Below are 19,718 nucleotides of genomic sequence, written 5' to 3'. Positions count from 1 at the left end.
ACACAGATATTACACATGAAATTACCTTTATATCCCTGAAATTTTCTGGACAAAATCATATGTGCCCTTGGCGGGATTTAGGTCAGTTTTAGCGGGATTTTTTTTCTTTTAGGGCAGAACGAAGATTTTCGAAGGGGATAAGCGGGAGTTGGAGAACGAATACTCCATACAAAATTTATTTTTCGAAGCACACTACCTTTTCGGTGGAGAAGAAATGCAGTTGGGTCTTTACTCATAATCCGAATAATCATGGCTTCGGCTCAACAAGATTAGGTTCCAAACACGAATTCGGCGTCGATTTCTGTTGCAAATTATTATGGATTCTACCTTTGAGTGAAACAAATTCCAATTTTGTTTGATTTATATGGGTTTCACACATTTGAAAAGAATTCTTTTCTATTTGATGTTCTTTTTAATTCACTCCGCAAAGCTACGCTTTTTTGTTTCAGTTTCTTTGTTCTAGTTCTTAATTGTTGATGGGTAACTTTTAATTTACAAATTGAAGTCAGAATGTATATGTTTATCGTAGCAATTGTGATGATTGTTCTATTTTCTAATCTCCTTTATCCAAACTGATTGATTCTCTTTACCAAGGAAAAAAAGGTCTGGTCTTTTTGTTGCAGATATGTAGTAAATCAATATTTCCGCCTTCCTATTCACATACGTGACATCGCATTATCATATTGTGTTTGTTTAAGTTATTGCATCTACATGAAATTGATGGCATGTTATTTGTGTTTTGGTGAATCTTCAATTGGATGACTTATGAGATTGTGTTGTTTAAGGTTTAGCTGCAGGTAGCAACGAGGTTGCTCGGGGCAAGGGTTGTAAGACAGACAAAACTCGGAGAAGCTGGTCGACAAGGGAAAAAGAGATATTGTTGGCTTCACTAAAGGAGCTTGTCGTTCTTGGCTGGAAAGCCGATAATGGCTTCAAGGCAGGCTACTTAAACAAGCTGGAGGGGGCGATGAGGAAGGAGTTTCCTGATACGGATATTAAAGGGATGCCCTACATCAAGTCCAACAAAAATATATTAATGGATAATTTAACATATAAACAACAACCGAAACAGTCACATAATACAAGACATAACATTACTTAGCAATTACACAAAACAAGGCAGTACACAATATTCACTTCAGTTGGCACACAAATTCCAAGTTATTTCGAAAACAACTAAACATATAAAATACAAAATACATAATTCTACATGTGATCAAAATTTGCAATATATTGGTGCCACTTGGCAGTTGCCAATGCATCCCTTGCCGCATTCCATTCCGGTGAGCTCTCAACCCCTTCGATGTACTCTTCGTGCTCAGTCTCAAGGACAGCATTGTCTTGGAATAGATTATCAAACTCCTGTTCTATAGGATCCACTGCCATCTCGCTCCGGATAAAGTTATTAATAATAAACCATGCCATTATTAATCTATTTTGTGTCTTCACAGGGTAGTATGATGTACTCTGAAGAATCCCCCACCTCATTTTCATGATTCCAAATGCTCGCTCGATTATGTTACGTGCTTTCGCATGTCTAAGGTTGAACAATTCCTGAGTGTTTTGTGGTCGTGCGCACATAGGTCCCCACTCCTTCAAATGGTATCGTACACTCTTATACGGCGCCAAGAAACCATCACAGTTCGCGTAGCTGTTATCACACAAGTAATAATTTCCTAACATTATAGAAAGATAAATTCATTTACCTATCAAACATTTTAGAAATCATAATTAAATGGGCTACTAAATAATAAATTGAATTACCCTTTGGCACCCTCAATCCATGTGGTCTAGTGAGTGCATCTCGTAGAACCCTAGAATCAGCTGCCGAGCCCTCCCACCCAGGCAAGACATAAACAAACTTCAAATATCGATCGCACATGGCAAGGGTATTAGTGGATATATGGCTTTTTCGTGTCCTATACCTTGGTTTATCTTTATTGGGCATCATGACGTCAATGTACGTGCCATCTAATGCCCCTAAACAACCCTAACAACATAGTGAAATGATTAATCAAGAAAATTATATAAAAACATGACCCAACACAGCTGTTTAGTAGCTGTATAGGGTCTGTTTTATAAAGTTAATTAACACCAAAACACAAATAACCTATACCTGAAACCATCTCCACCTAGAGTCAACACAGTCTTCTTCAACAGGTTTCGGTTTGACAAACAACAACAAATGCAGTGACAAAATGGCCTTTAGCACAATATGGACGTAGTTCGATATGGTTTGTCCAGACCGCATGAAATCAAATCTTACTATCCTTTTTTTTTTTTTTTATTTTATGATGTGATAACACTAACAGAAACATGGCCACCTGCTCTTCTACACTTATGTGCCTTTGATCACTTAGCCCTCCCAATTGTCTAATAATTGACATAACCGACCGAATGTGTTTCTATCCATACGAAGGTTCACAATGCAGTCAACATCATTGACATATATCAGTCTATTCAAATGCCTAACTTGTTCTGGTATACGAGCTATCATGCTATATGGCTCAGCCAATGAATTTCGTTTTCTCTTTCGGGACCTAATCTTGATCATGTGATCAACCACAACTAGAAGTTGCAATACTAGCTGAAGCAAAATTTCCTCTAACATGGCATACACTTATGCATTCACACCGCATGGAGAAGACATTTCTAGAAAGCATAAATTAACAATTAAGATCAGCCATCACCAACTGAAAAGTTAGCTACAATGGTTCTATTAACAGAGGAATGATATGCCTTATTAGCCCATTAACAACAAATAATCATGTAAAGGAGCGGTGTATTTATTAGCAAAATAATTTCCATGACATTACTTAGCTCTATATCAGTGAATAGAAGTGTAACAGTAAATCCAACATATTTCACAAGCAATTGGAAACTGATTATAATAACATCAATGAACAAGCACACTACCATCAACAAGCAAAATGAGACAACCAATTAAAATATCATTCGGATTCACAAGGCAACAACTATTATGATATTCACTAAAATCTCGTGTGAAGAAAGTATCATCATCTTTTCGATAATTAGCAATTTACCTCAGAAAGTTGCCCAAGAAAAGAAGAAGAAAGTGAATCCACCAATGAGTAACCCACAGCTGAAATGAGGGACGAACAAGATCTTTCCCGAATGCGATACTTCCCCAGATCTAGCTTGCCAAAAAAAAAATTAGCAGAAATGAATAAATCATCTATTCCGTTCTCCAATAGACATTTGTAGAACATAGTATGAAACCATAAAAATTTTCAATTCGTATAAAATCGGGGAAATGTGTAAAAAAACCCTAGAAGTTTTCGCATCTGAAAAAATGATTCATTTACACAAATCTACATATCTCAATTTGTGGGATGCAGACCAAGGAAATTGCACGACCCGATACATATGAGAATTTATACCTGGTGTATGCACGCGAACGTCGATTGGATGTTCCTCAGTAGCCGACGAGGAGAATTGACAGGGATACAGACGCAGATGAAATGAGAATTTTGAAGCATTTGAATTTGAATAATAAGGGCAAAAATGGTATCGAAAGAAATAACCTTGAGCACTGTAGGCTGTAGCAATCCTTGAAATGGAGGGGGGGGGGAGCTTAGTTCCAGAATAACAAGGAAACAGTAAAATAGGGCCGGGCTTTAGTTTACAAGCGGGCCTTGCTGCATGTGTTAAGAGGCTACCAAACGTTTAAAATGATCAAGTAAAATTAGCAATAAGGACTCTGCGAGCCTACCAAACTAGAGCTTAGTATTAAAAAATAAGCCCAACTTTGATCGCATAGTGATTAGTGACTTCTTAGTTCAAATTTATAAATATTACAAATGCGTTTTGTTTTGATGGAAAATGAGAGAAAATATATTTTTTCACCAACTTTTTACTATTTTATATAAATATATAGATATATACTATCTTTCGAACAAAACTAATGTTGGTCAGACATACAGAATGGGCGGTTGAGACTCTTTACCAATACCATAAGAACTTGTAATATGAATGACAGATACTCCTAGAATAGATAAATTAACCCATAAATTTAATTTTAAAAAAAATCTAATGAAATTTATTTAATTAAACATGCCAATATTAATTTTACCTAATAGACATATATCTAAAATTAATATTTCCCACAACTATAAGTTAAAATATATAATTGCTTTTAAATATACTTTTGCCGATTAAAAAAAAAAAACTTTGCCAAGCATATAGAATTGACTGCCGAAATTCATTGCAGATACCATGAACACTCGTAATATAAATGATAGGTCCTCCTTGAACAAATAAAAGTTTGAAAATCAGAATTACCTACAATGATTATAAAGACAGAGTTAATAGAATTAACTTTTAATCAAATTTAAATTTAAATAAATTGATAAACAGGCTGAGGCACGTGGCAGACATCTACTCGGAGAGTGCAGGGAACTCCCAGGTAGCATAGAATTTACAGCCACAAGGTGTGTTGTTTCACTTTCTGGTGGGCCATGTCTGCCAAAACAGTTTCTTTTGGATTTGGAAAATATGAAAGATAAATTCGTTGAGTGACACTTTTTTTTTAGTAATGTTCATTATTGGGCAAATAACGCCAAAATCCACGAACTTTTGACGAATTTTAGTTTTGGCCATGACTTTCAAATATTAACGTTAAATACATGAAATTTTGATTGATTCTTCTTTTTTTGTTTTTTTCCCACGGCAAACTCTTCGGGCAAACTTTTGCTGATTTGTAAATGACGTGGCTTACTATTGTTGACTTGGATAGTAAAAACGACGTTGTTTGATAGTAAAAATAAATGGCAAGTAGCGCTAAAATTCATGAACTTTTGGTGAATTCTGGGTTTGACCATGACTTTCAAATATTAGCGTAAAATACATGAACTTTCAGTTGATTCTGATTTTTCCCATGATGAACTCCTTCGACCAAATTTTGCTTGTAAATAACGTGATTCGCTAATGCTGACTTGGATAGTAAAAATAACGTCGTTTGATAGTAAAACTAAAATAGTGTCGTCTAGTAATAAAATGGCGTCATTTTACTCACTAATTTCAAAATAAGCCTTAATGTTCTCATAATAGCGTGTTAATTAATTAAATTAGATCACCAATAAATCATATTGTAGACTAGGCAAAGTTCTTTTACGTTTGAGGGTGTGTTTAATTTGGTTGTAAAAATTTTATTAAAAAAGATGGATAAAAAAATATTTTTTTTTTCTCTTTTTTAATCATATTGTTTACTAGAGATAAAAAGATGAGAAAATGTTGGAAACCATTTTCACACCACTACCCAAAGATAATATTATTCAACATTAGAGAGATAATGAGTGAAAAAAAGTTGCCGAGAAAATATTTCACTTGATCTGGATAAAATTTTCTATCATAGTAAACATGTAAAAATTGTACAAAAAATATGATTTTTTTTTTCCCTCCCATTTTTCATCAAAGGAAACGCGCCCTGAAAGTATACTAACATGGGCAGGTGGTGTATGACTTTGGTATGCTTTTGACCATGGTTTTAAATTTAAGGATAGATTCAAACAAGACAATCATGTGTGTGACGCATGATAATTGGGGGCAGGGTTGTTCTTGACTTATAAGTGATTGATGCATGTATGTAGTTAATATCTTTGTACCAATTGCCAAGTCGAGTACATATTCATTAATTTAATGCCTATAATCCATATTGTCTTTTATTTTGATATTTTACTTTAGCATTTTCAATTTACTTTTCTATCTTATGCTGACCAAGACGTAAACTATGTTGACCAAAACACATTCGTTTATAAGCATCCGTAGCGGAGAGTCAGGATCAACTCTTAAAATTAGCCCCCATCATTTAAGAGCTCATTTTACATAGTGGAAGAGCCTTCATCTTGACTCTTCAATTTTATATTTAATTTTATTGTTATATACAATTAATTTTAACATCTAATTTAGTAATAATAAAAATTTCATTAAAATTAAAATCAAATCTTACATTAAATAAAAAACAATAATTAAAAAAAAAGTTAATACTCCCTCCGTCCCGCTATTCATGGCCTATTTCTTTTCGGCACGGGAACTAAGGAGAGTTATATTAGTAGATAAGTTGTATGCCTCACATATTTAATTTATGATTAATTAGTTTTAAATATTGTTAATTAAAGAGCATTTGTTCCTCCAAAATTATCGGTGGTTCTTTCTGGTGCAACAAGATCAAAAGAACACAAATTTTTACTGCAAATTTATCAAAAGCAACACAATCTTTTGTTGCAAATTTTTGGCCTCAAAATTTTACTGCTGCAACAAGATCAACAGAGGCTCAACATCTGCCCCAAATTCTTCGTCTCAACAAGAACAAGATTCTGACCCAAATTCTTCGTCTCCCTCCACCAAAAAACATCTCCCCCCTCCCAATCAACAAAGCAACAAATATGAATAAACAAAAATGAGATCAATCTACCATCAATCACCAAGAAACAAGATACTTAATAAAAAAAACATTAAAACATAATTGAAGAAACATCAAATTAAATAGAAATTGAAGATGATGAGAACAGTGAAGGGAGGCAGAGAAGAAAGTATCAGATAGATGGAACGAGAGCTAGGGTTTGGAAAAGGAGGCGCAAAACTTTGGGGGTTAAGATTTGAAGGGGGCGGCGGTGGCGGCGGCTTCTAGTTGCAGTTCGCCGAAGATTAAGAGGGAGGCGGTGGTGTGAGAGTGAACGGCGGCTGGATCTGGCAGATGGGATGGACGGCGGACGGATGAGAGTGAAGGAGGCGGCGGCGACTCGAAGGAGAGGTGGGAGGTCGAGGCGCTGCAAGGAAAAGATGAGAGGGGAGGCGTAGCTGGGCGGTGGCTGGCGGGGCGACGTGAGGGAGGCTAGCGGCATGAGGCAGAGAAGGAATAATGGGAAAGAAATCTGAGAGAGGGAGAGGGAGGGAGAGAGAGAGATGAGTGCGGTAATCTGAGAGAGAGAAAAAAAAAATCTGGGAAGAAGTGAATTTAGGGTTAGGATTAGAGTTTTATGTTGGGGTGATTAAGCTCTTAATTATGGCCTAATTTTAGCCCAAAAGGGAAACAAGCCATGAATAATGGGACAGCCCAAAAAGGAAAACAGGCCATGAATAATGGGACGGAGGGAGTAGTGTTTTATGTTCCAAACTTTCAGCATTTTTCATAAAATGTCCCAAACTTTCATTTTCTCCTAAAAAGTCCCGAACTTTCAATTTTTTTCCATAAAATGTCCCGCTATACAAAATTCGATGACGAAAAGATGACTTATCTCTGCTAATGAAATATTTTGGGGACCATCATTGTTGAAAAATCATATTAGAAATTACCATTGTTGGAAAACGTTGAAAGTTCGGAGTTTTTTGTCATCTTTTCGTCATTGAATTTTGTATATCGGGACATTTTATGGAAAAAATTGAAAGTTCGGGGTTTTTTATGAGAAAATAAAAGTTCAGGACATTTTATGAAAAACGCTAAAAGTTCGAGACATAAAATACTATTAACCCTAAAAAAATAATTAAAAAAAAAATCAAACCACATTAATTAAAAACAAAGCACGCGCCCAACCAAATTTACTTCCGCACTGGGAGTCTAGAAGCACGCCCAGAGCGCACCAGAGGGACGCGGTATTGCCTATTGGGGGAAGCTTGGTTGAGCCCCCCCCACCACGCATGCTCTCCCTTTTATCTGTTACATAGTGACCGAAGAGAAACTACACCAAATCACCGTAGATCGGTCCTATACTTACTACTAATCTACACCTGCGGTGGGCAATAGAAAAACTTCAAAATTTATTTTGCCTATGTTAAACGAAGGTTGAGAAAATTCTTTGTGGATGTTTTGTTGATTAGGGACGAGTCAAAAGAAGTTCTATGTATAACTTGTCCAAACACAAGCAGAAACTAAACCATGTTTAGTGAATTAATGCCTAGCGATTAATAGCTAAAATGCTGAACTCTTAAAATTAAATACAATTTTCGTCACCAAGGAGACACCTGTCTACGAACATTGAGGTCTAGGGTTCAAACCCTACCGCTCCCTCCCCCAAAGTCAAAAAAAAATTTAATACAATTTTCAGGCAGAGAAATCATCATAACACATCAAGCAAGAGACATCAAGGGTGGCAACTAACACTATATTCACTCTGCCCTTAAGTAAGTGTCCTGTTTCAAAAAATTTATACAAAAACAATGTTGAACTATCAAATTTAACCTTATTAATTCTACAATACCACTATAATTTTGCAGACCCTTCATATTGTTCCCCATAATAATTAAGGGCAGAAAAAATAAATTTGTGCACCTACTTGATATGCAGTTTTTGAAGGCTGAAGACACTTGTTCGGGGACGGAGGGAGTAACAATCAGTGCAACAGCTACGCGCAAACATCTTCCTTGGTAAGCACTCTGAAACAGCGAACCACATATAAAGCCACTCTAAACAAGTGCTAGGTTGGCTCAAGGCAGTAGCAATATATGCCCCCTGCGCAACACACATAATTCAAGTGCTACTATTGTTTTTGTCTACAGAGTCTGACTCAGTATTCTGCTAGACCAAAAAGATAAAAATGCACAATCTCGAGAAACAATTTTAATTACAGATAAATCTGTATATAGATACAGTACACTGAGTGCTTAACTTAAATTGAGCCACAACATTACTCCCACGAGCATTTTGTACACAATACGAGAAGAAAGACGGAGTCCTGAGAGAAGAGTGTCCTAGCCTACTAAGTGGTTGACAATCTAAATGAGTTAGCTGTTTGCACTTGGTTCGGTCTCGGGATCCGACTGCTTGGGAGCAGAGGCACCTCCATTCATCCTAGCACGTGCTTCGGCAAACATTCTCTGCTGCTCAGCCAATGCTTCTTCTTCAGTCATTTCAGCTCCATTGCTCCATTTACCACTTCTCATGGTGTCCTGTACCCATCAACACTTAGTTACCATGCTGTGAGCTTTACAAGCCATCGAGTCTGTTGTGGTTGATGCAACTAGCGAAATGGGAAGCCTCAAAATAGAGAAAATGAAACCAAAGCATGACAGATTTTTCTACAGCATATCTATGTTCAAATTGCGTCACTCTATCCCCACAAACATTTTGAATTTAGAAGTCTAGAATCATTCAAGAGACATAGAGAAGCATAACAAGGCATATTAAAGGTCCAATGATAGCATTCTGGATTCGGAATTTTCTTATACATGTAGGGAAGTTTGCTAGGCAATATGTCATATGGTTAAGACCTGATATGTTTGATTGAGAATTTGAGATGTCTTTTACTATGTAAGGTATGAATATTATGTTTGCTCGGATGCATTCAAATATCGAAACACACACACACATATGGATGGGCTAAAATAAAAACTCTTTATTTATTTAAAATATAAAATAGGAACCATTTTCAGCCTACGGTTGATTCATCACCGTGTTAGATGAATTAAAGGTATTGGGTTTGAATTCCATAGAAAACAAAATGTTTAATTTTCGAAATTCAAATCAACCTTGTTAGATGAATTAAAGGTATTGGGTTTAAATTCCATAGAGAACAAAATGTTTAATTTTCGAAATTCCGGCATTTACACAACAAATTCAGATGTATTCTACATAAAAGTTAGAAATTTGCACTGCGATTGCCCAAAGATTAAATCTCAACAATTAGATTATGAGAATATATCAATAAATATAAAATAGGAGAATATAAAACAGGAAGCATTTTCAACCATTCATTAGATCATCAAGATCTATGGTTGATTCATCACCTTGTTGGATGAAATAATGGTCCCTAGTTCGAATCCCATAGGTAGCAAAAAAATTATTTTTCGCAATTCATACATTTACATAGCAAATTCATACGTGTTCTGCATAGAATTCATACATTTTAATTAGTCCGTATTTTATATGTTAAGAAGTGTTTATACTATAGCCTTCCCCTATATATATAGATATATATATATATATATATATAGAGAGAGAGAGAGAGAGAGAGTGAAAGAAAGGATCCCGTGAGAATGATATCTTTCGTGAGAATGAGAATTGATAATAAATAAGTCAATAAAATCTACGAATAAACTTTCTTGTAATGCACGAATAATCATTCAAATCAGAGTTTCGAATCTTGGAAAGGGCGAAAATTTCACCATATTAACTAAATTACGGCTATTCGTGCATTACAAACTGCTTTCTCGTAGATTTATATTGACATATATTCATTTCTCACTAAAGATAGCATTCTGACTGGATCACCATCCTATATATATATATATATATTTAATTTATTGTTTACTTGGATGTAATAAATAAATATATGTTATGCTTATCATTTGCATCATGCATGATGTATAACATTAGGTGTGACACAGAATTACATTACGTGGTTGATAGATACCGAGTCGTTGCTTTATCAAAGACATTGGCTTTTGAAACAAACAAGATATTAGGTTTCATAAATATCTATCTTCTTCTTCCCTTTATCATGCGTAACTAATAAACGAGTCCGTGTAGCAAATCTACTGGCAGTATTGTGTATGTGTGACCTGCAATGCGTGTGCATTGCTGTGCGTGTGTACCTAATCAAGAGAGATACAGAGAGGGGAAGAAAGTACTGCTTACTATAGTCTCAACCCTGTGCTGCTCATATGCAGCATAAACATCTTCCATATACTCCGAGAATCCAAGTGCCTGAAACCAAAGTTCCAATAGCCATTAACAACTAAATACAGTCAGAATAACTAATGAGAGGGTAGTAAATTCACACCTTACGCCCCAAAAATTCACAATGTCAGAGGTTCTACATATGTATTCAGTTTCACAATCAAATCAAACTTCCTTTCAAGCACTTGAGCATCAAACTACACTATCAGGAAAACCATACTTGATTTTAATTGTGGCTATAAAAACTACTTCAGAAATAGAAAGCAGGTTAGAAAGAAGAAAAAGGGAGACAAAAGACAAGGGAAAAAGAAGGCTCAGCACCCCACAAATGATCAAGTCAACCGAAAGCAACCTCCTTCTTCCTTACTACCTCACAAACCAAAAGGGAAGACAAAGACATACTCACAACAATGACAAATTGACATTCAAGATTCAATATAAAATAAAAGCGATCCCAGAATAACAGCCTAGCTGGTCAACTCAACCACATCTTGCTATATTCACATGTAAAATATACTATTGTGGAGTATCTTAATACATGAACTTAAAGTGTTCCAAACTTTTCAAAACCTTAACCCCAATGGTTTCCCAAGTCCTTTTATTTCCTATTACTAAATTTCTTAGGATGGTTTAGTTCTACAAGAATCCTAAATAGGTTCTTAGAAAAAAAAATTCCTAGTGATAACCAACAACTTTAAAATGCGAAGTTTCCAAATCAGTCCATATTCTAACAGGGAATTCAAATTTCATAAGAACCATGATATTGATCCTACTAAGAATTGACTTTTTTTTTGCTTTACTTCTATTCCCTGAGATTCTGTGCTCAACAGACAATACCATATTATCGACACAGGCAATTTTCTGCAATTGAACAGTATTATTTAGAATGAGTAGACCTTTCAAATCGAAAGACTGAATTAACACATGCCTCAGTTTCCTCTCCTGAAGCAATTTTTGGGTTCTGCAATCACAGCAGTATATATTCTGCTGACAAACTTTTAGTTCAACAGCAATGGAGAATGATAACGTAATACAACTAGCCTTTTCCATATGCTGGTGTAATTTCATTGACTATGTAAAACAAATTTCTTAGCCCAAACACATTTCACCCCAAAAAAAACACAGCATTCTACAATTATTACAAATTCCAACAAAAAAACTCTTAAATACTGCATTAAAGCAACATTTTCATAATATGATAAGAAAGAGTGAAGAAGAAGATTATTGTGCACGGAGCAGAAACCTGTAAAGCCTTGAGCACATGTTCTGGTGCAATTGTTCTTTTATCTTCTTTGTTACAGATTTCATTTGATTCAGATGAAATAAGATTGATAAACTCTGCAAGAAGAAAAAATGATTTCATTTTACCATCAGACATGAAAATGGCACCTCATGCTACAATCTGTTAAGACACTTCTATAAGACAGGGACTGAAGTGAAAATAATACTATTAAATCCATTATAATCTGCACAAAGCTAAGAGCAAAATGATGTTTCTATTAATAATAAGCAATGAACCATATCGGATAACATCCAGAAAAAAAAAAAAGAAAAAAAAAAAAGAAACGTAAGACAATATCCACTATTAGGACCAAGCGGCCTCATGGCTGTTAAATGTATGAGCAGCAGCAAAAAGTAAATTAACCAATGAACCTGTTAAATGTTAATGCACAATAAATACTGTTAAGGATAAAATAATAGACTTAGAAACAAATAAGCTGAGTCAAGCACTTGAGCTGTGAAAGCCGAAGGGGAATTGAAGGCGGTGTACAGGAAAGGTAATGGACCCAAAAACCAGGATTCTAGGTACACGAAATCCATACAATAAGGACCTTATGTTACATACAAAGCTGAATCAGTCCATGCCTCAAATGGATGAAGCTATTTTGAAGGCATTTTAGATGCATATTGATGAGGACCTTATGATATATCTGGAGCAGAACAAGTTGGTGCCTCTAATGGATGAAGCTATTTCGAATAAATTTTAAAATGATTGTAGTTTGAACCATAATGGTGCTAGTTAGCTGCAATTGTAAGCTTGCAGTACGTTGTTATTTACGTCTAATTTATTGGTTTTCTTCAGCCTAGTGAAATCAATTAGACTTCAATCCAAAAGTCATAGCAGACAATTAGGTCCATTGTCAATAGAGTTGCAAACGACATAAAGAAGACTTGGCTACTTATTCAATTCATATGGTCATCATATTAAACAAACTGGATTCACAAAAAAGAGGAAATGCAGCTACTTGAGGCCTTTGGTCAAATTCTTTATCCATTCAATCAAGTACTTAAGCCCCTAGATCACTTAATAAACATCTCACTAATATAATTTGCAGTAGATACTTTTGAAAGTCATCATCAATTTGTGGCCTCTCAAAATAGGTGTATAAATGAAGAAGAGACATACCAAGAAGTTACCCTATTTACCAATATATATTTTTCATAACCCAAATTTTTATGGTTATTTCTGTCAGGTTGTTAATCATTGGACCCTGCATGGGTAGGGAGTTGGGACTATTCATATGCTTTATTTCAGATATGATTTTAAATATTAGAAGTTAGCAAACGATTTTTCTGCTTGGGCAGGTGCAAGCTTGAGAGTTGTGAGAACTCCATTATTCCTCATTCTTTGTTTCTGTTCAACTGTTTGTCATCACCCTTCACTTTCTCAACTAATCACTTAGTTCGCAAGCTACTTACATCTTACTTCATCAAAATGGTTTCCTAAAATCAAATTGGCAGTCCTTAAGACTCGCAAGAAGGAGCAACACCCCCAACCCTAACAAAGTAATAAAGTTCCATAAAATGCAACAAGTGTTGCAATGAGAGTATTCATTCTTATATAAGAAGTTGCTTGTTTACTTTCAAGACCATCTGATTTGCATTTAGGTGTGGTAATGATCAGTCTAGTACTTCATTATGGCCTTAGCACATATTTTGATAGGAAAAAAAGTTGGAATCAGCCAATTATATCTACGCAAGTAAAACATCCTAGATGTCCATCCCCAGAGTTTTATGTTTGTACACACTGAAATTCCACCACATCAATACTATATAAACGAATTACATATTCAGAACCAGTAATTTCATTCAGAAATTGATAATATGCACAATCAGACTACTGCAATTCATAATAAAAAGTAATCGTTACTGATTTTACAGTCTGCATGGCCTACTAATAATATAACTGGCAAATTAGTCCTGATTAGTATAACAAAGAAATACATGATAAAATAAGAAAAAGTCCTGGCTACATACCTACACAGCACTCAATTAAAAGATCTTGAGCATCTCTAGCAACACGAACATCTGGAGGTAGCATCTCCTTGATGATTTTTGTCATTGTTGCTGAAAAGGAATTATTGTTGTTATTTATAAGCAAATAAATAACTAATCCCATGTGCATAGATTCAAACAAAAAATAACAAGAGTGTTGTGGAACGTAGTCAGAATTGCTTCACCAAGAAACCTTGACAAACTTCATATTCCAAACTAAATATTTTGACATCCTTGCTAGCAATCAGTAACTTGGATTAAATGTTATCATAATTCTTGAACAAATAGAGACCTATAACTCATCTTTCTCCAACTAAGCAGTCTGAAGTATTGATTGAACATGAAAGCTGCCTTCTCTAGAGAAAGCTAGATACTTTTCTCTTGACATATATACATATCCTGAAATGGGAATGCCAACTATTGATGCATAAGACTTTAAGTAGATGCATTTCCAGGTTTGGATTATAATGGCACAAGAACAATCAGGAACCAATGAGAAAAAGAAAAGGCAGCTCTCAGTGGCGTAATCAAAGAAGATGGTGGAAAAGGAATCCATACTCGCAAGGAACTGATTTAGACTTTAGAGGCTATATGTTTTGACTAATACAATACAAGTTCCCCTATAGTCCACAATCTGAAGTACCCATAAGTGGCTAGATTGAATCAAAATTCCCTAATTCTAAAACATCTACATATTTAAGAAAGAAGCCTAACAAATCAAATAAGTCGAACCTGTACTAACTCCAAATATGGATGCAAAGCACTTCAAAAGTCTGTTCTCATTTCTACTTGCTTCTAGAACCAATCTATACCCAAAAGATTAACAACTTCATCTCCAACATATTAAATTCTCTCAATGAACTCAAGTCATCAAAATAATGCTCGGCTTAGCCTATTCCTCTTGCTAGATCATCCCCAAAAACCATACAGCAGTACCTACCCTCAATATCAGCAGTCCTGTATTGAAGACCTTTAAATCAATACTCCCTCCATCCCCCAATAAGTGTCCTATTTCAAAATGAATTTTGTCCCTAAACAAGTGTCTTATTTCAAAAATCCATTGTAAAATACTACAAAACTTCCCATGTTACCCTTATAAGCATTGCAATTTTTTTACTTTTCAGTTTCCATGCAATAATTAGGGGGTAACAAGAGTAAAATTACCACCCTCCTTGATATGTGTATTTTGATGTCATGGGACACTTATTAGGGGACGGAGGGAGTATTATTCAAGCATTCTGGAATAGGATATAGCACCAGAACTACAAACAAAGAAAGCTACTAGTAGATCAGCAATCTAAATGTATCGATGGACAAAAACATGTATGCAATTAATTGTCTTTATACAACATTTTGTTAGAAACTACAATTACTCTCCATAAATGTAGGAGGGCATAAGGGTATCTAATTATACAAGCTGCTCAGACGATTCGATTGCAAAATTAACCCAACTAAACCACCTATTACAGAAGTCATTAGAAAAACCAAACAAAACTTCAAACTTGGTAAAACATTCAACACAAATCTCCTATACAATGACAGAACCAGGCCTGTGACTGCTAGCAGCTACAGGCGAAGCTCTAGAAAGCATACTAATCAACAGTGTAAGACACAGCTGACCCATTAAAAAAAACCCTGAAATTCTAACCCTATATCAAGTAAAGATGATTGCTGCAAAATTTAGACTTTTTCAAAACCTTACACCATCCAAAATCTTCAACCAATATATGTATCTATTTCGAACGTTTGGATATAGGAAAACGTCCATTTGACTTTAGATATATTAGTAGATTTTTTTTTTAATAGAATTCATGAAAACTCATAAAAATGGGGCAAAATTGAATTGCTACAGGCGAAAGGGAAAACCTTTTGGAAGGGAAGCATCCTCTTTCGTTCGGCCAACAATGTCCATAGGTTCCATTTTTACCTTAAGAAACGAAACAAATCGCAGAGTAAATTTATATACGAAGATCATACACTTAGGTAAATTGAATGACAGAATAGACGAAATCAGTTTCCTGTTACCTGAGAATAAAAGGCGGTGAATCTGCAAGATCACGACGAGATATAAATAAATGAAAAACGATATTTTTCGAAGTGCAATCAACCGATGGAGAGATGTGACGTAGTTTGCCGGCGTCGGAGGCGGTGGCTCATGGCCGATTTGAGAGAGAGAGAGAGAGTCAGAGAGAGGAGAGAGAGAGAGAGGTTCCTGACAGGCGACTAGGGCAAAGATTTCACCGAACTAAGTCAATCAAGATTCGCCACGCGCTAACCCTGGCGTGTGTGGCAATCGATTCTCATTAATAAAGATCTGAAAACTATGGGTCAAAATACTAGCTTAATTAAGGTTTTGTGTTTTGACTATGTACCTAAAATGGTAAGTTCTATGGCGCACATAGGTGCCCGGCACCCTCATATTTGATAGTCGACACGTGTCCTTACCCTATTTATGAATTTTGAATTTTCTTTTGTAGAGAGGAGTTAACGCTGTTAACTCCTTCCGTGAAGTCATCATTACGTTCTCGGGGAACGTTATAATTCGGCATCAGAATTGGGCAACTTATGCTGGCAAAACCTTCGCCCAACCTAGAAATTTGTATTTTTGCCGCCTTTTTTGGAATGACACTTTTTTATTGATATATTTAGGAGACTCTTCGACTACTTTTCTTTTCTACGAATCTATCAGCTCATTTTGAAACTCTTCATTGTTTTCATATCAAAATTAAATCGCAAGCTCCGTAAGCTCGAATTTTGGAATTTAAATCGTCAGGTTGTTGTATGATTTGTAAGGACGGCGAATTTTTATGTTCTTAATCCACGTTTGAAGTTTCATTTTTTTTTTTCCATTTTTATCGGCTGTTGTTGCTGATTTTATGTTTTGTTAATTAGATTCGTCCATTGTTATTCATGATTATTATAATATGATGTTCGTAAGTTTTATTTTTAAACTCAACATGATGATTTTCTTATCTTGTTGCATGTTTCATGGGTTTTTCATAATTTCGGCAGTTTTTTTCTTTCAAATGCGTAATTCTGTGTAATAGTTATATATAATCATGCCGAAAAACATGCCGATATATGATTTCTATATAATTAAAGCTTTTGAATTATTTCGGCAATTTTAAAAATTTTCGTCAGTTATTGGATTAATTCGGCAATATTTGAAATATGTCGGCAGATTTCCATTTATTTCGGCAATTCTTATAATGTTTCGGCAACTATATGAATTATTTATGATTTTTTTTAAAAGTATCGGCAGCTTTTGAATTATTTCGGCGATTGCCTTGTTATAGTGATATGAATTACTTTTGTTCGTATTGCGAATGATTTTTGTGTCATTATAGGTTAATGATGGATTTTAATTTGAACGAGTATCCAACTAATGATGTTGGCGATGAAGATGAAGTATCGTCAAGGAAGGAAGCATTTTTTGATGAAAATAATGTTGTAAATGGAAAAGGAGATTGTGATGATAATTCAGATGTTGGAGACGGAGATAAGGATGAAAGCGTTGAAGAAGTTGAGGAAAATGTTGAAGATGAGCAACATGTTGAGCATGATTGTGCCAATTTTGTCGATCTACTTAATAGGATTGATGTACTTGAGATGGTATTAGAGGTTGGAAAATCCGAAGCAGCTCATATTTTATATTGCGAGTATGCAAGACTGAAGGGGTTTAGTGTGACAAGAGATAACAAAGGTTACTTTAATCATACTAAAATATGTAGTTTCCAAACATTTCTTTGCTCTTGCCATGGTAGGAGTGAAACGAAGACATCATTGGATAGATGGATGGCTACTTACAAGAAGCAAGATCGAAAGACCATGTGTAAGGCAAAGCTAAGGGTGGCACGCAGACGTAATCAGCCATGGAAAGTGAGTTCTTGGTACAGAGAACACAATCATGAATTATTCCCCTCTGGCTAGTCGTATTTGTTACGGTCTGCCCGTTCTGTGTCTAAATGTAAGAAACTTTTGATAGAAGCAATGAATTCAGCAGGCATTGGCATCTCTCGGGCTTGTGCATTCATTGAGAAGGAGTCAGGCGGGCCACAAAATTGTGGGTTTACACGGAAGGATGCTTATAATCACATTAATGGCTTAAAGATGAAGACAAAAGTGGAAAACGGTGATGCAAATAGCCTTATTCAATATTTCAGCAAGATGTCGAATAGTGAGGCATTCTTTTATTTTGACTTTCAAGTAGATGATGAAGGGCGACTTATGAATTTTTTCTTCAGAGACTCTCGCAGCTCTTTGGACTACGATTATTTCGGAGATGTGTTGTCTGTAGATAGTACGTATCGGACCAACAGATACAAGCTTGTTTGTGTTCCTTTTGTTGGTGTGAACCATCATTTGAAGAATGTTATGTTTGGAATTGGTTTCCTATCTGATGAAACCACTCGATCTTACGAATGGTTACTTTCCACTTTCTTGAAGTCTATGCATTCGAAACAACCGGACATAATTTTTACGGATCAATGCCAATCGCTTATGAATGCAATTGATTTCGTATTCCCGAGCGCTAGTCATCGTCTATGCCAGTGGCATATCAACCAAAACGCGCCATCGCATTTTGGGAAGTTGAATGGGAATTCATTCTTCAAAAAAGCTTGGTTTCATTGTATGAATGGATGTGATACTGAGGATGAATTTGAAGTAACTTGGATGTGTATGATTGATGAATACAGGCTTGAAGAGAATAGATGGTTTAATACCATGTACGGGTTGAAAAAGAGGTGGTCCTCTGTCTTTACAAATCAGCGATTTTGTGCCGGCCTACATGCAACATCGCGTAGTGAGGTAACAAACAAGGTTATTAAGAACCTTTGTAGTGCAAGCATATCATTACATGATTTTGTGCTTAAGTTTGAAGAAGTACAAATTCAATGGCGGCGAAAAGAAGCTGAAGAGGATGCACTCTGTATAGGAATGCCAAGGTTATTTGTGCAAAACAATGAATTGTTGAATAGTGCAGCTAAATTCTTGACACGAAGTGTGTTTCGAAAATTGGAGCATGAGGCTAGTTATTCAATGAACGTTGATTTAATCAAAGGGCCATCAAATTATGCTTCTCTGATGACATAGAATTCACCGTGTCTTCTGGTAACTCTGGTGGGAATCCGAGGCTTGTTAAATTCAATAGATCAAGTGAGCTTGCTAGCTGCACGTGTCGTCTTTTCGAAACAGCGGGATTTCTGTGTTCTCACATTTTCAAGATTTATTATCTTATGAATGTGAAAAGCATTCCAAAACAATATTTGTTGACCAGACTATCTCGGCTGGCGAAGAATAGAATTTCGATGAATGTAGATTTCGGCAACGCTGTAGAGAATGATACGGAGCTGCATATATCCAGTTTGGCCTTTGTGAATCACTTGATGCGGTCCACATATGAGCTTGCCGAATATGCAAAAATGCATACTGATAAGCGTGGCCTTATTATGAACCGCCTAGCATCATTGCGTGAGGAGGTTTATGGTTCGAAAGAAGCCTCAAATGTGTCGGCAAGACAAAAGCCTAACTTGCCGAAAGGAGGTGTTGCATTTCGAAATCCGAAAGTGGCAAAGACACGTGGTGAAACCAATTCAAGAATTGAAAGACACTGGGATAGATCTAAAGGCAAGGGCAAGGAAAAAATACAGAAGAAGAAAGTTGGTGAGTTGTCCGAAATTTTTTGGCATATGCCGAACAATTTTAGAAAATTTCTGAAAATTTGTCGCGTTTGCCGATTTTTTTTCCCACGCGCCGAAATATTTGCCCAAGGTGAGTTGTCCGAAAATTTTTGGCATTGGCCGAAAAG

General features: G+C 35.7%; 3 protein-coding genes across 3 annotated transcripts; 1 reads left to right on the top strand and 2 right to left on the bottom strand.

Moving 5' to 3' along the window:
• Positions 1–1,138: 1,138 nt before the first annotated feature.
• Positions 1,139–3,574, bottom strand: LOC130990354 (uncharacterized). The gene is made up of 4 exons (XM_057914573.1): positions 3,402–3,574; positions 3,045–3,154; positions 1,765–1,990; positions 1,139–1,676 (listed from the first exon to the last, which is right to left on the bottom strand). Exons 3-4 carry the CDS (start codon positions 1,949–1,951, stop codon positions 1,207–1,209), a joined length of 657 nt encoding a protein of 218 aa, XP_057770556.1. The 5' UTR covers positions 1,952–1,990; positions 3,045–3,154; positions 3,402–3,574; the 3' UTR covers positions 1,139–1,206.
• A 4,988-nt stretch (positions 3,575–8,562) lies between these two features.
• Positions 8,563–16,220, bottom strand: LOC130990353 (protein Dr1 homolog). The gene is made up of 6 exons (XM_057914572.1): positions 15,935–16,220; positions 15,776–15,836; positions 13,892–13,981; positions 11,877–11,971; positions 10,592–10,660; positions 8,563–8,904 (listed from the first exon to the last, which is right to left on the bottom strand). Exons 2-6 carry the CDS (start codon positions 15,828–15,830, stop codon positions 8,740–8,742), a joined length of 474 nt encoding a protein of 157 aa, XP_057770555.1. The 5' UTR covers positions 15,831–15,836; positions 15,935–16,220; the 3' UTR covers positions 8,563–8,739.
• A 1,043-nt stretch (positions 16,221–17,263) lies between these two features.
• On the top strand, positions 17,264–19,003 carry LOC130990621 (protein FAR1-RELATED SEQUENCE 5-like). The gene is made up of 3 exons (XM_057914840.1): positions 17,264–17,568; positions 17,674–17,788; positions 17,882–19,003. The coding sequence occupies exons 1-3, from the start codon at positions 17,264–17,266 to the stop codon at positions 19,001–19,003; spliced, it is 1,542 nt and encodes a 513-aa protein (XP_057770823.1).
• Positions 19,004–19,718: the final 715 nt, after the last annotated feature.

This window comes from Salvia miltiorrhiza, chromosome 6 (genome assembly GCF_028751815.1).
Source record: "Salvia miltiorrhiza cultivar Shanhuang (shh) chromosome 6, IMPLAD_Smil_shh, whole genome shotgun sequence".
NCBI classification, from domain to species: Eukaryota; Viridiplantae; Streptophyta; class Magnoliopsida; order Lamiales; family Lamiaceae; genus Salvia; species Salvia miltiorrhiza.
This window is presented reverse-complemented; position numbering and strand designations above follow the sequence as displayed.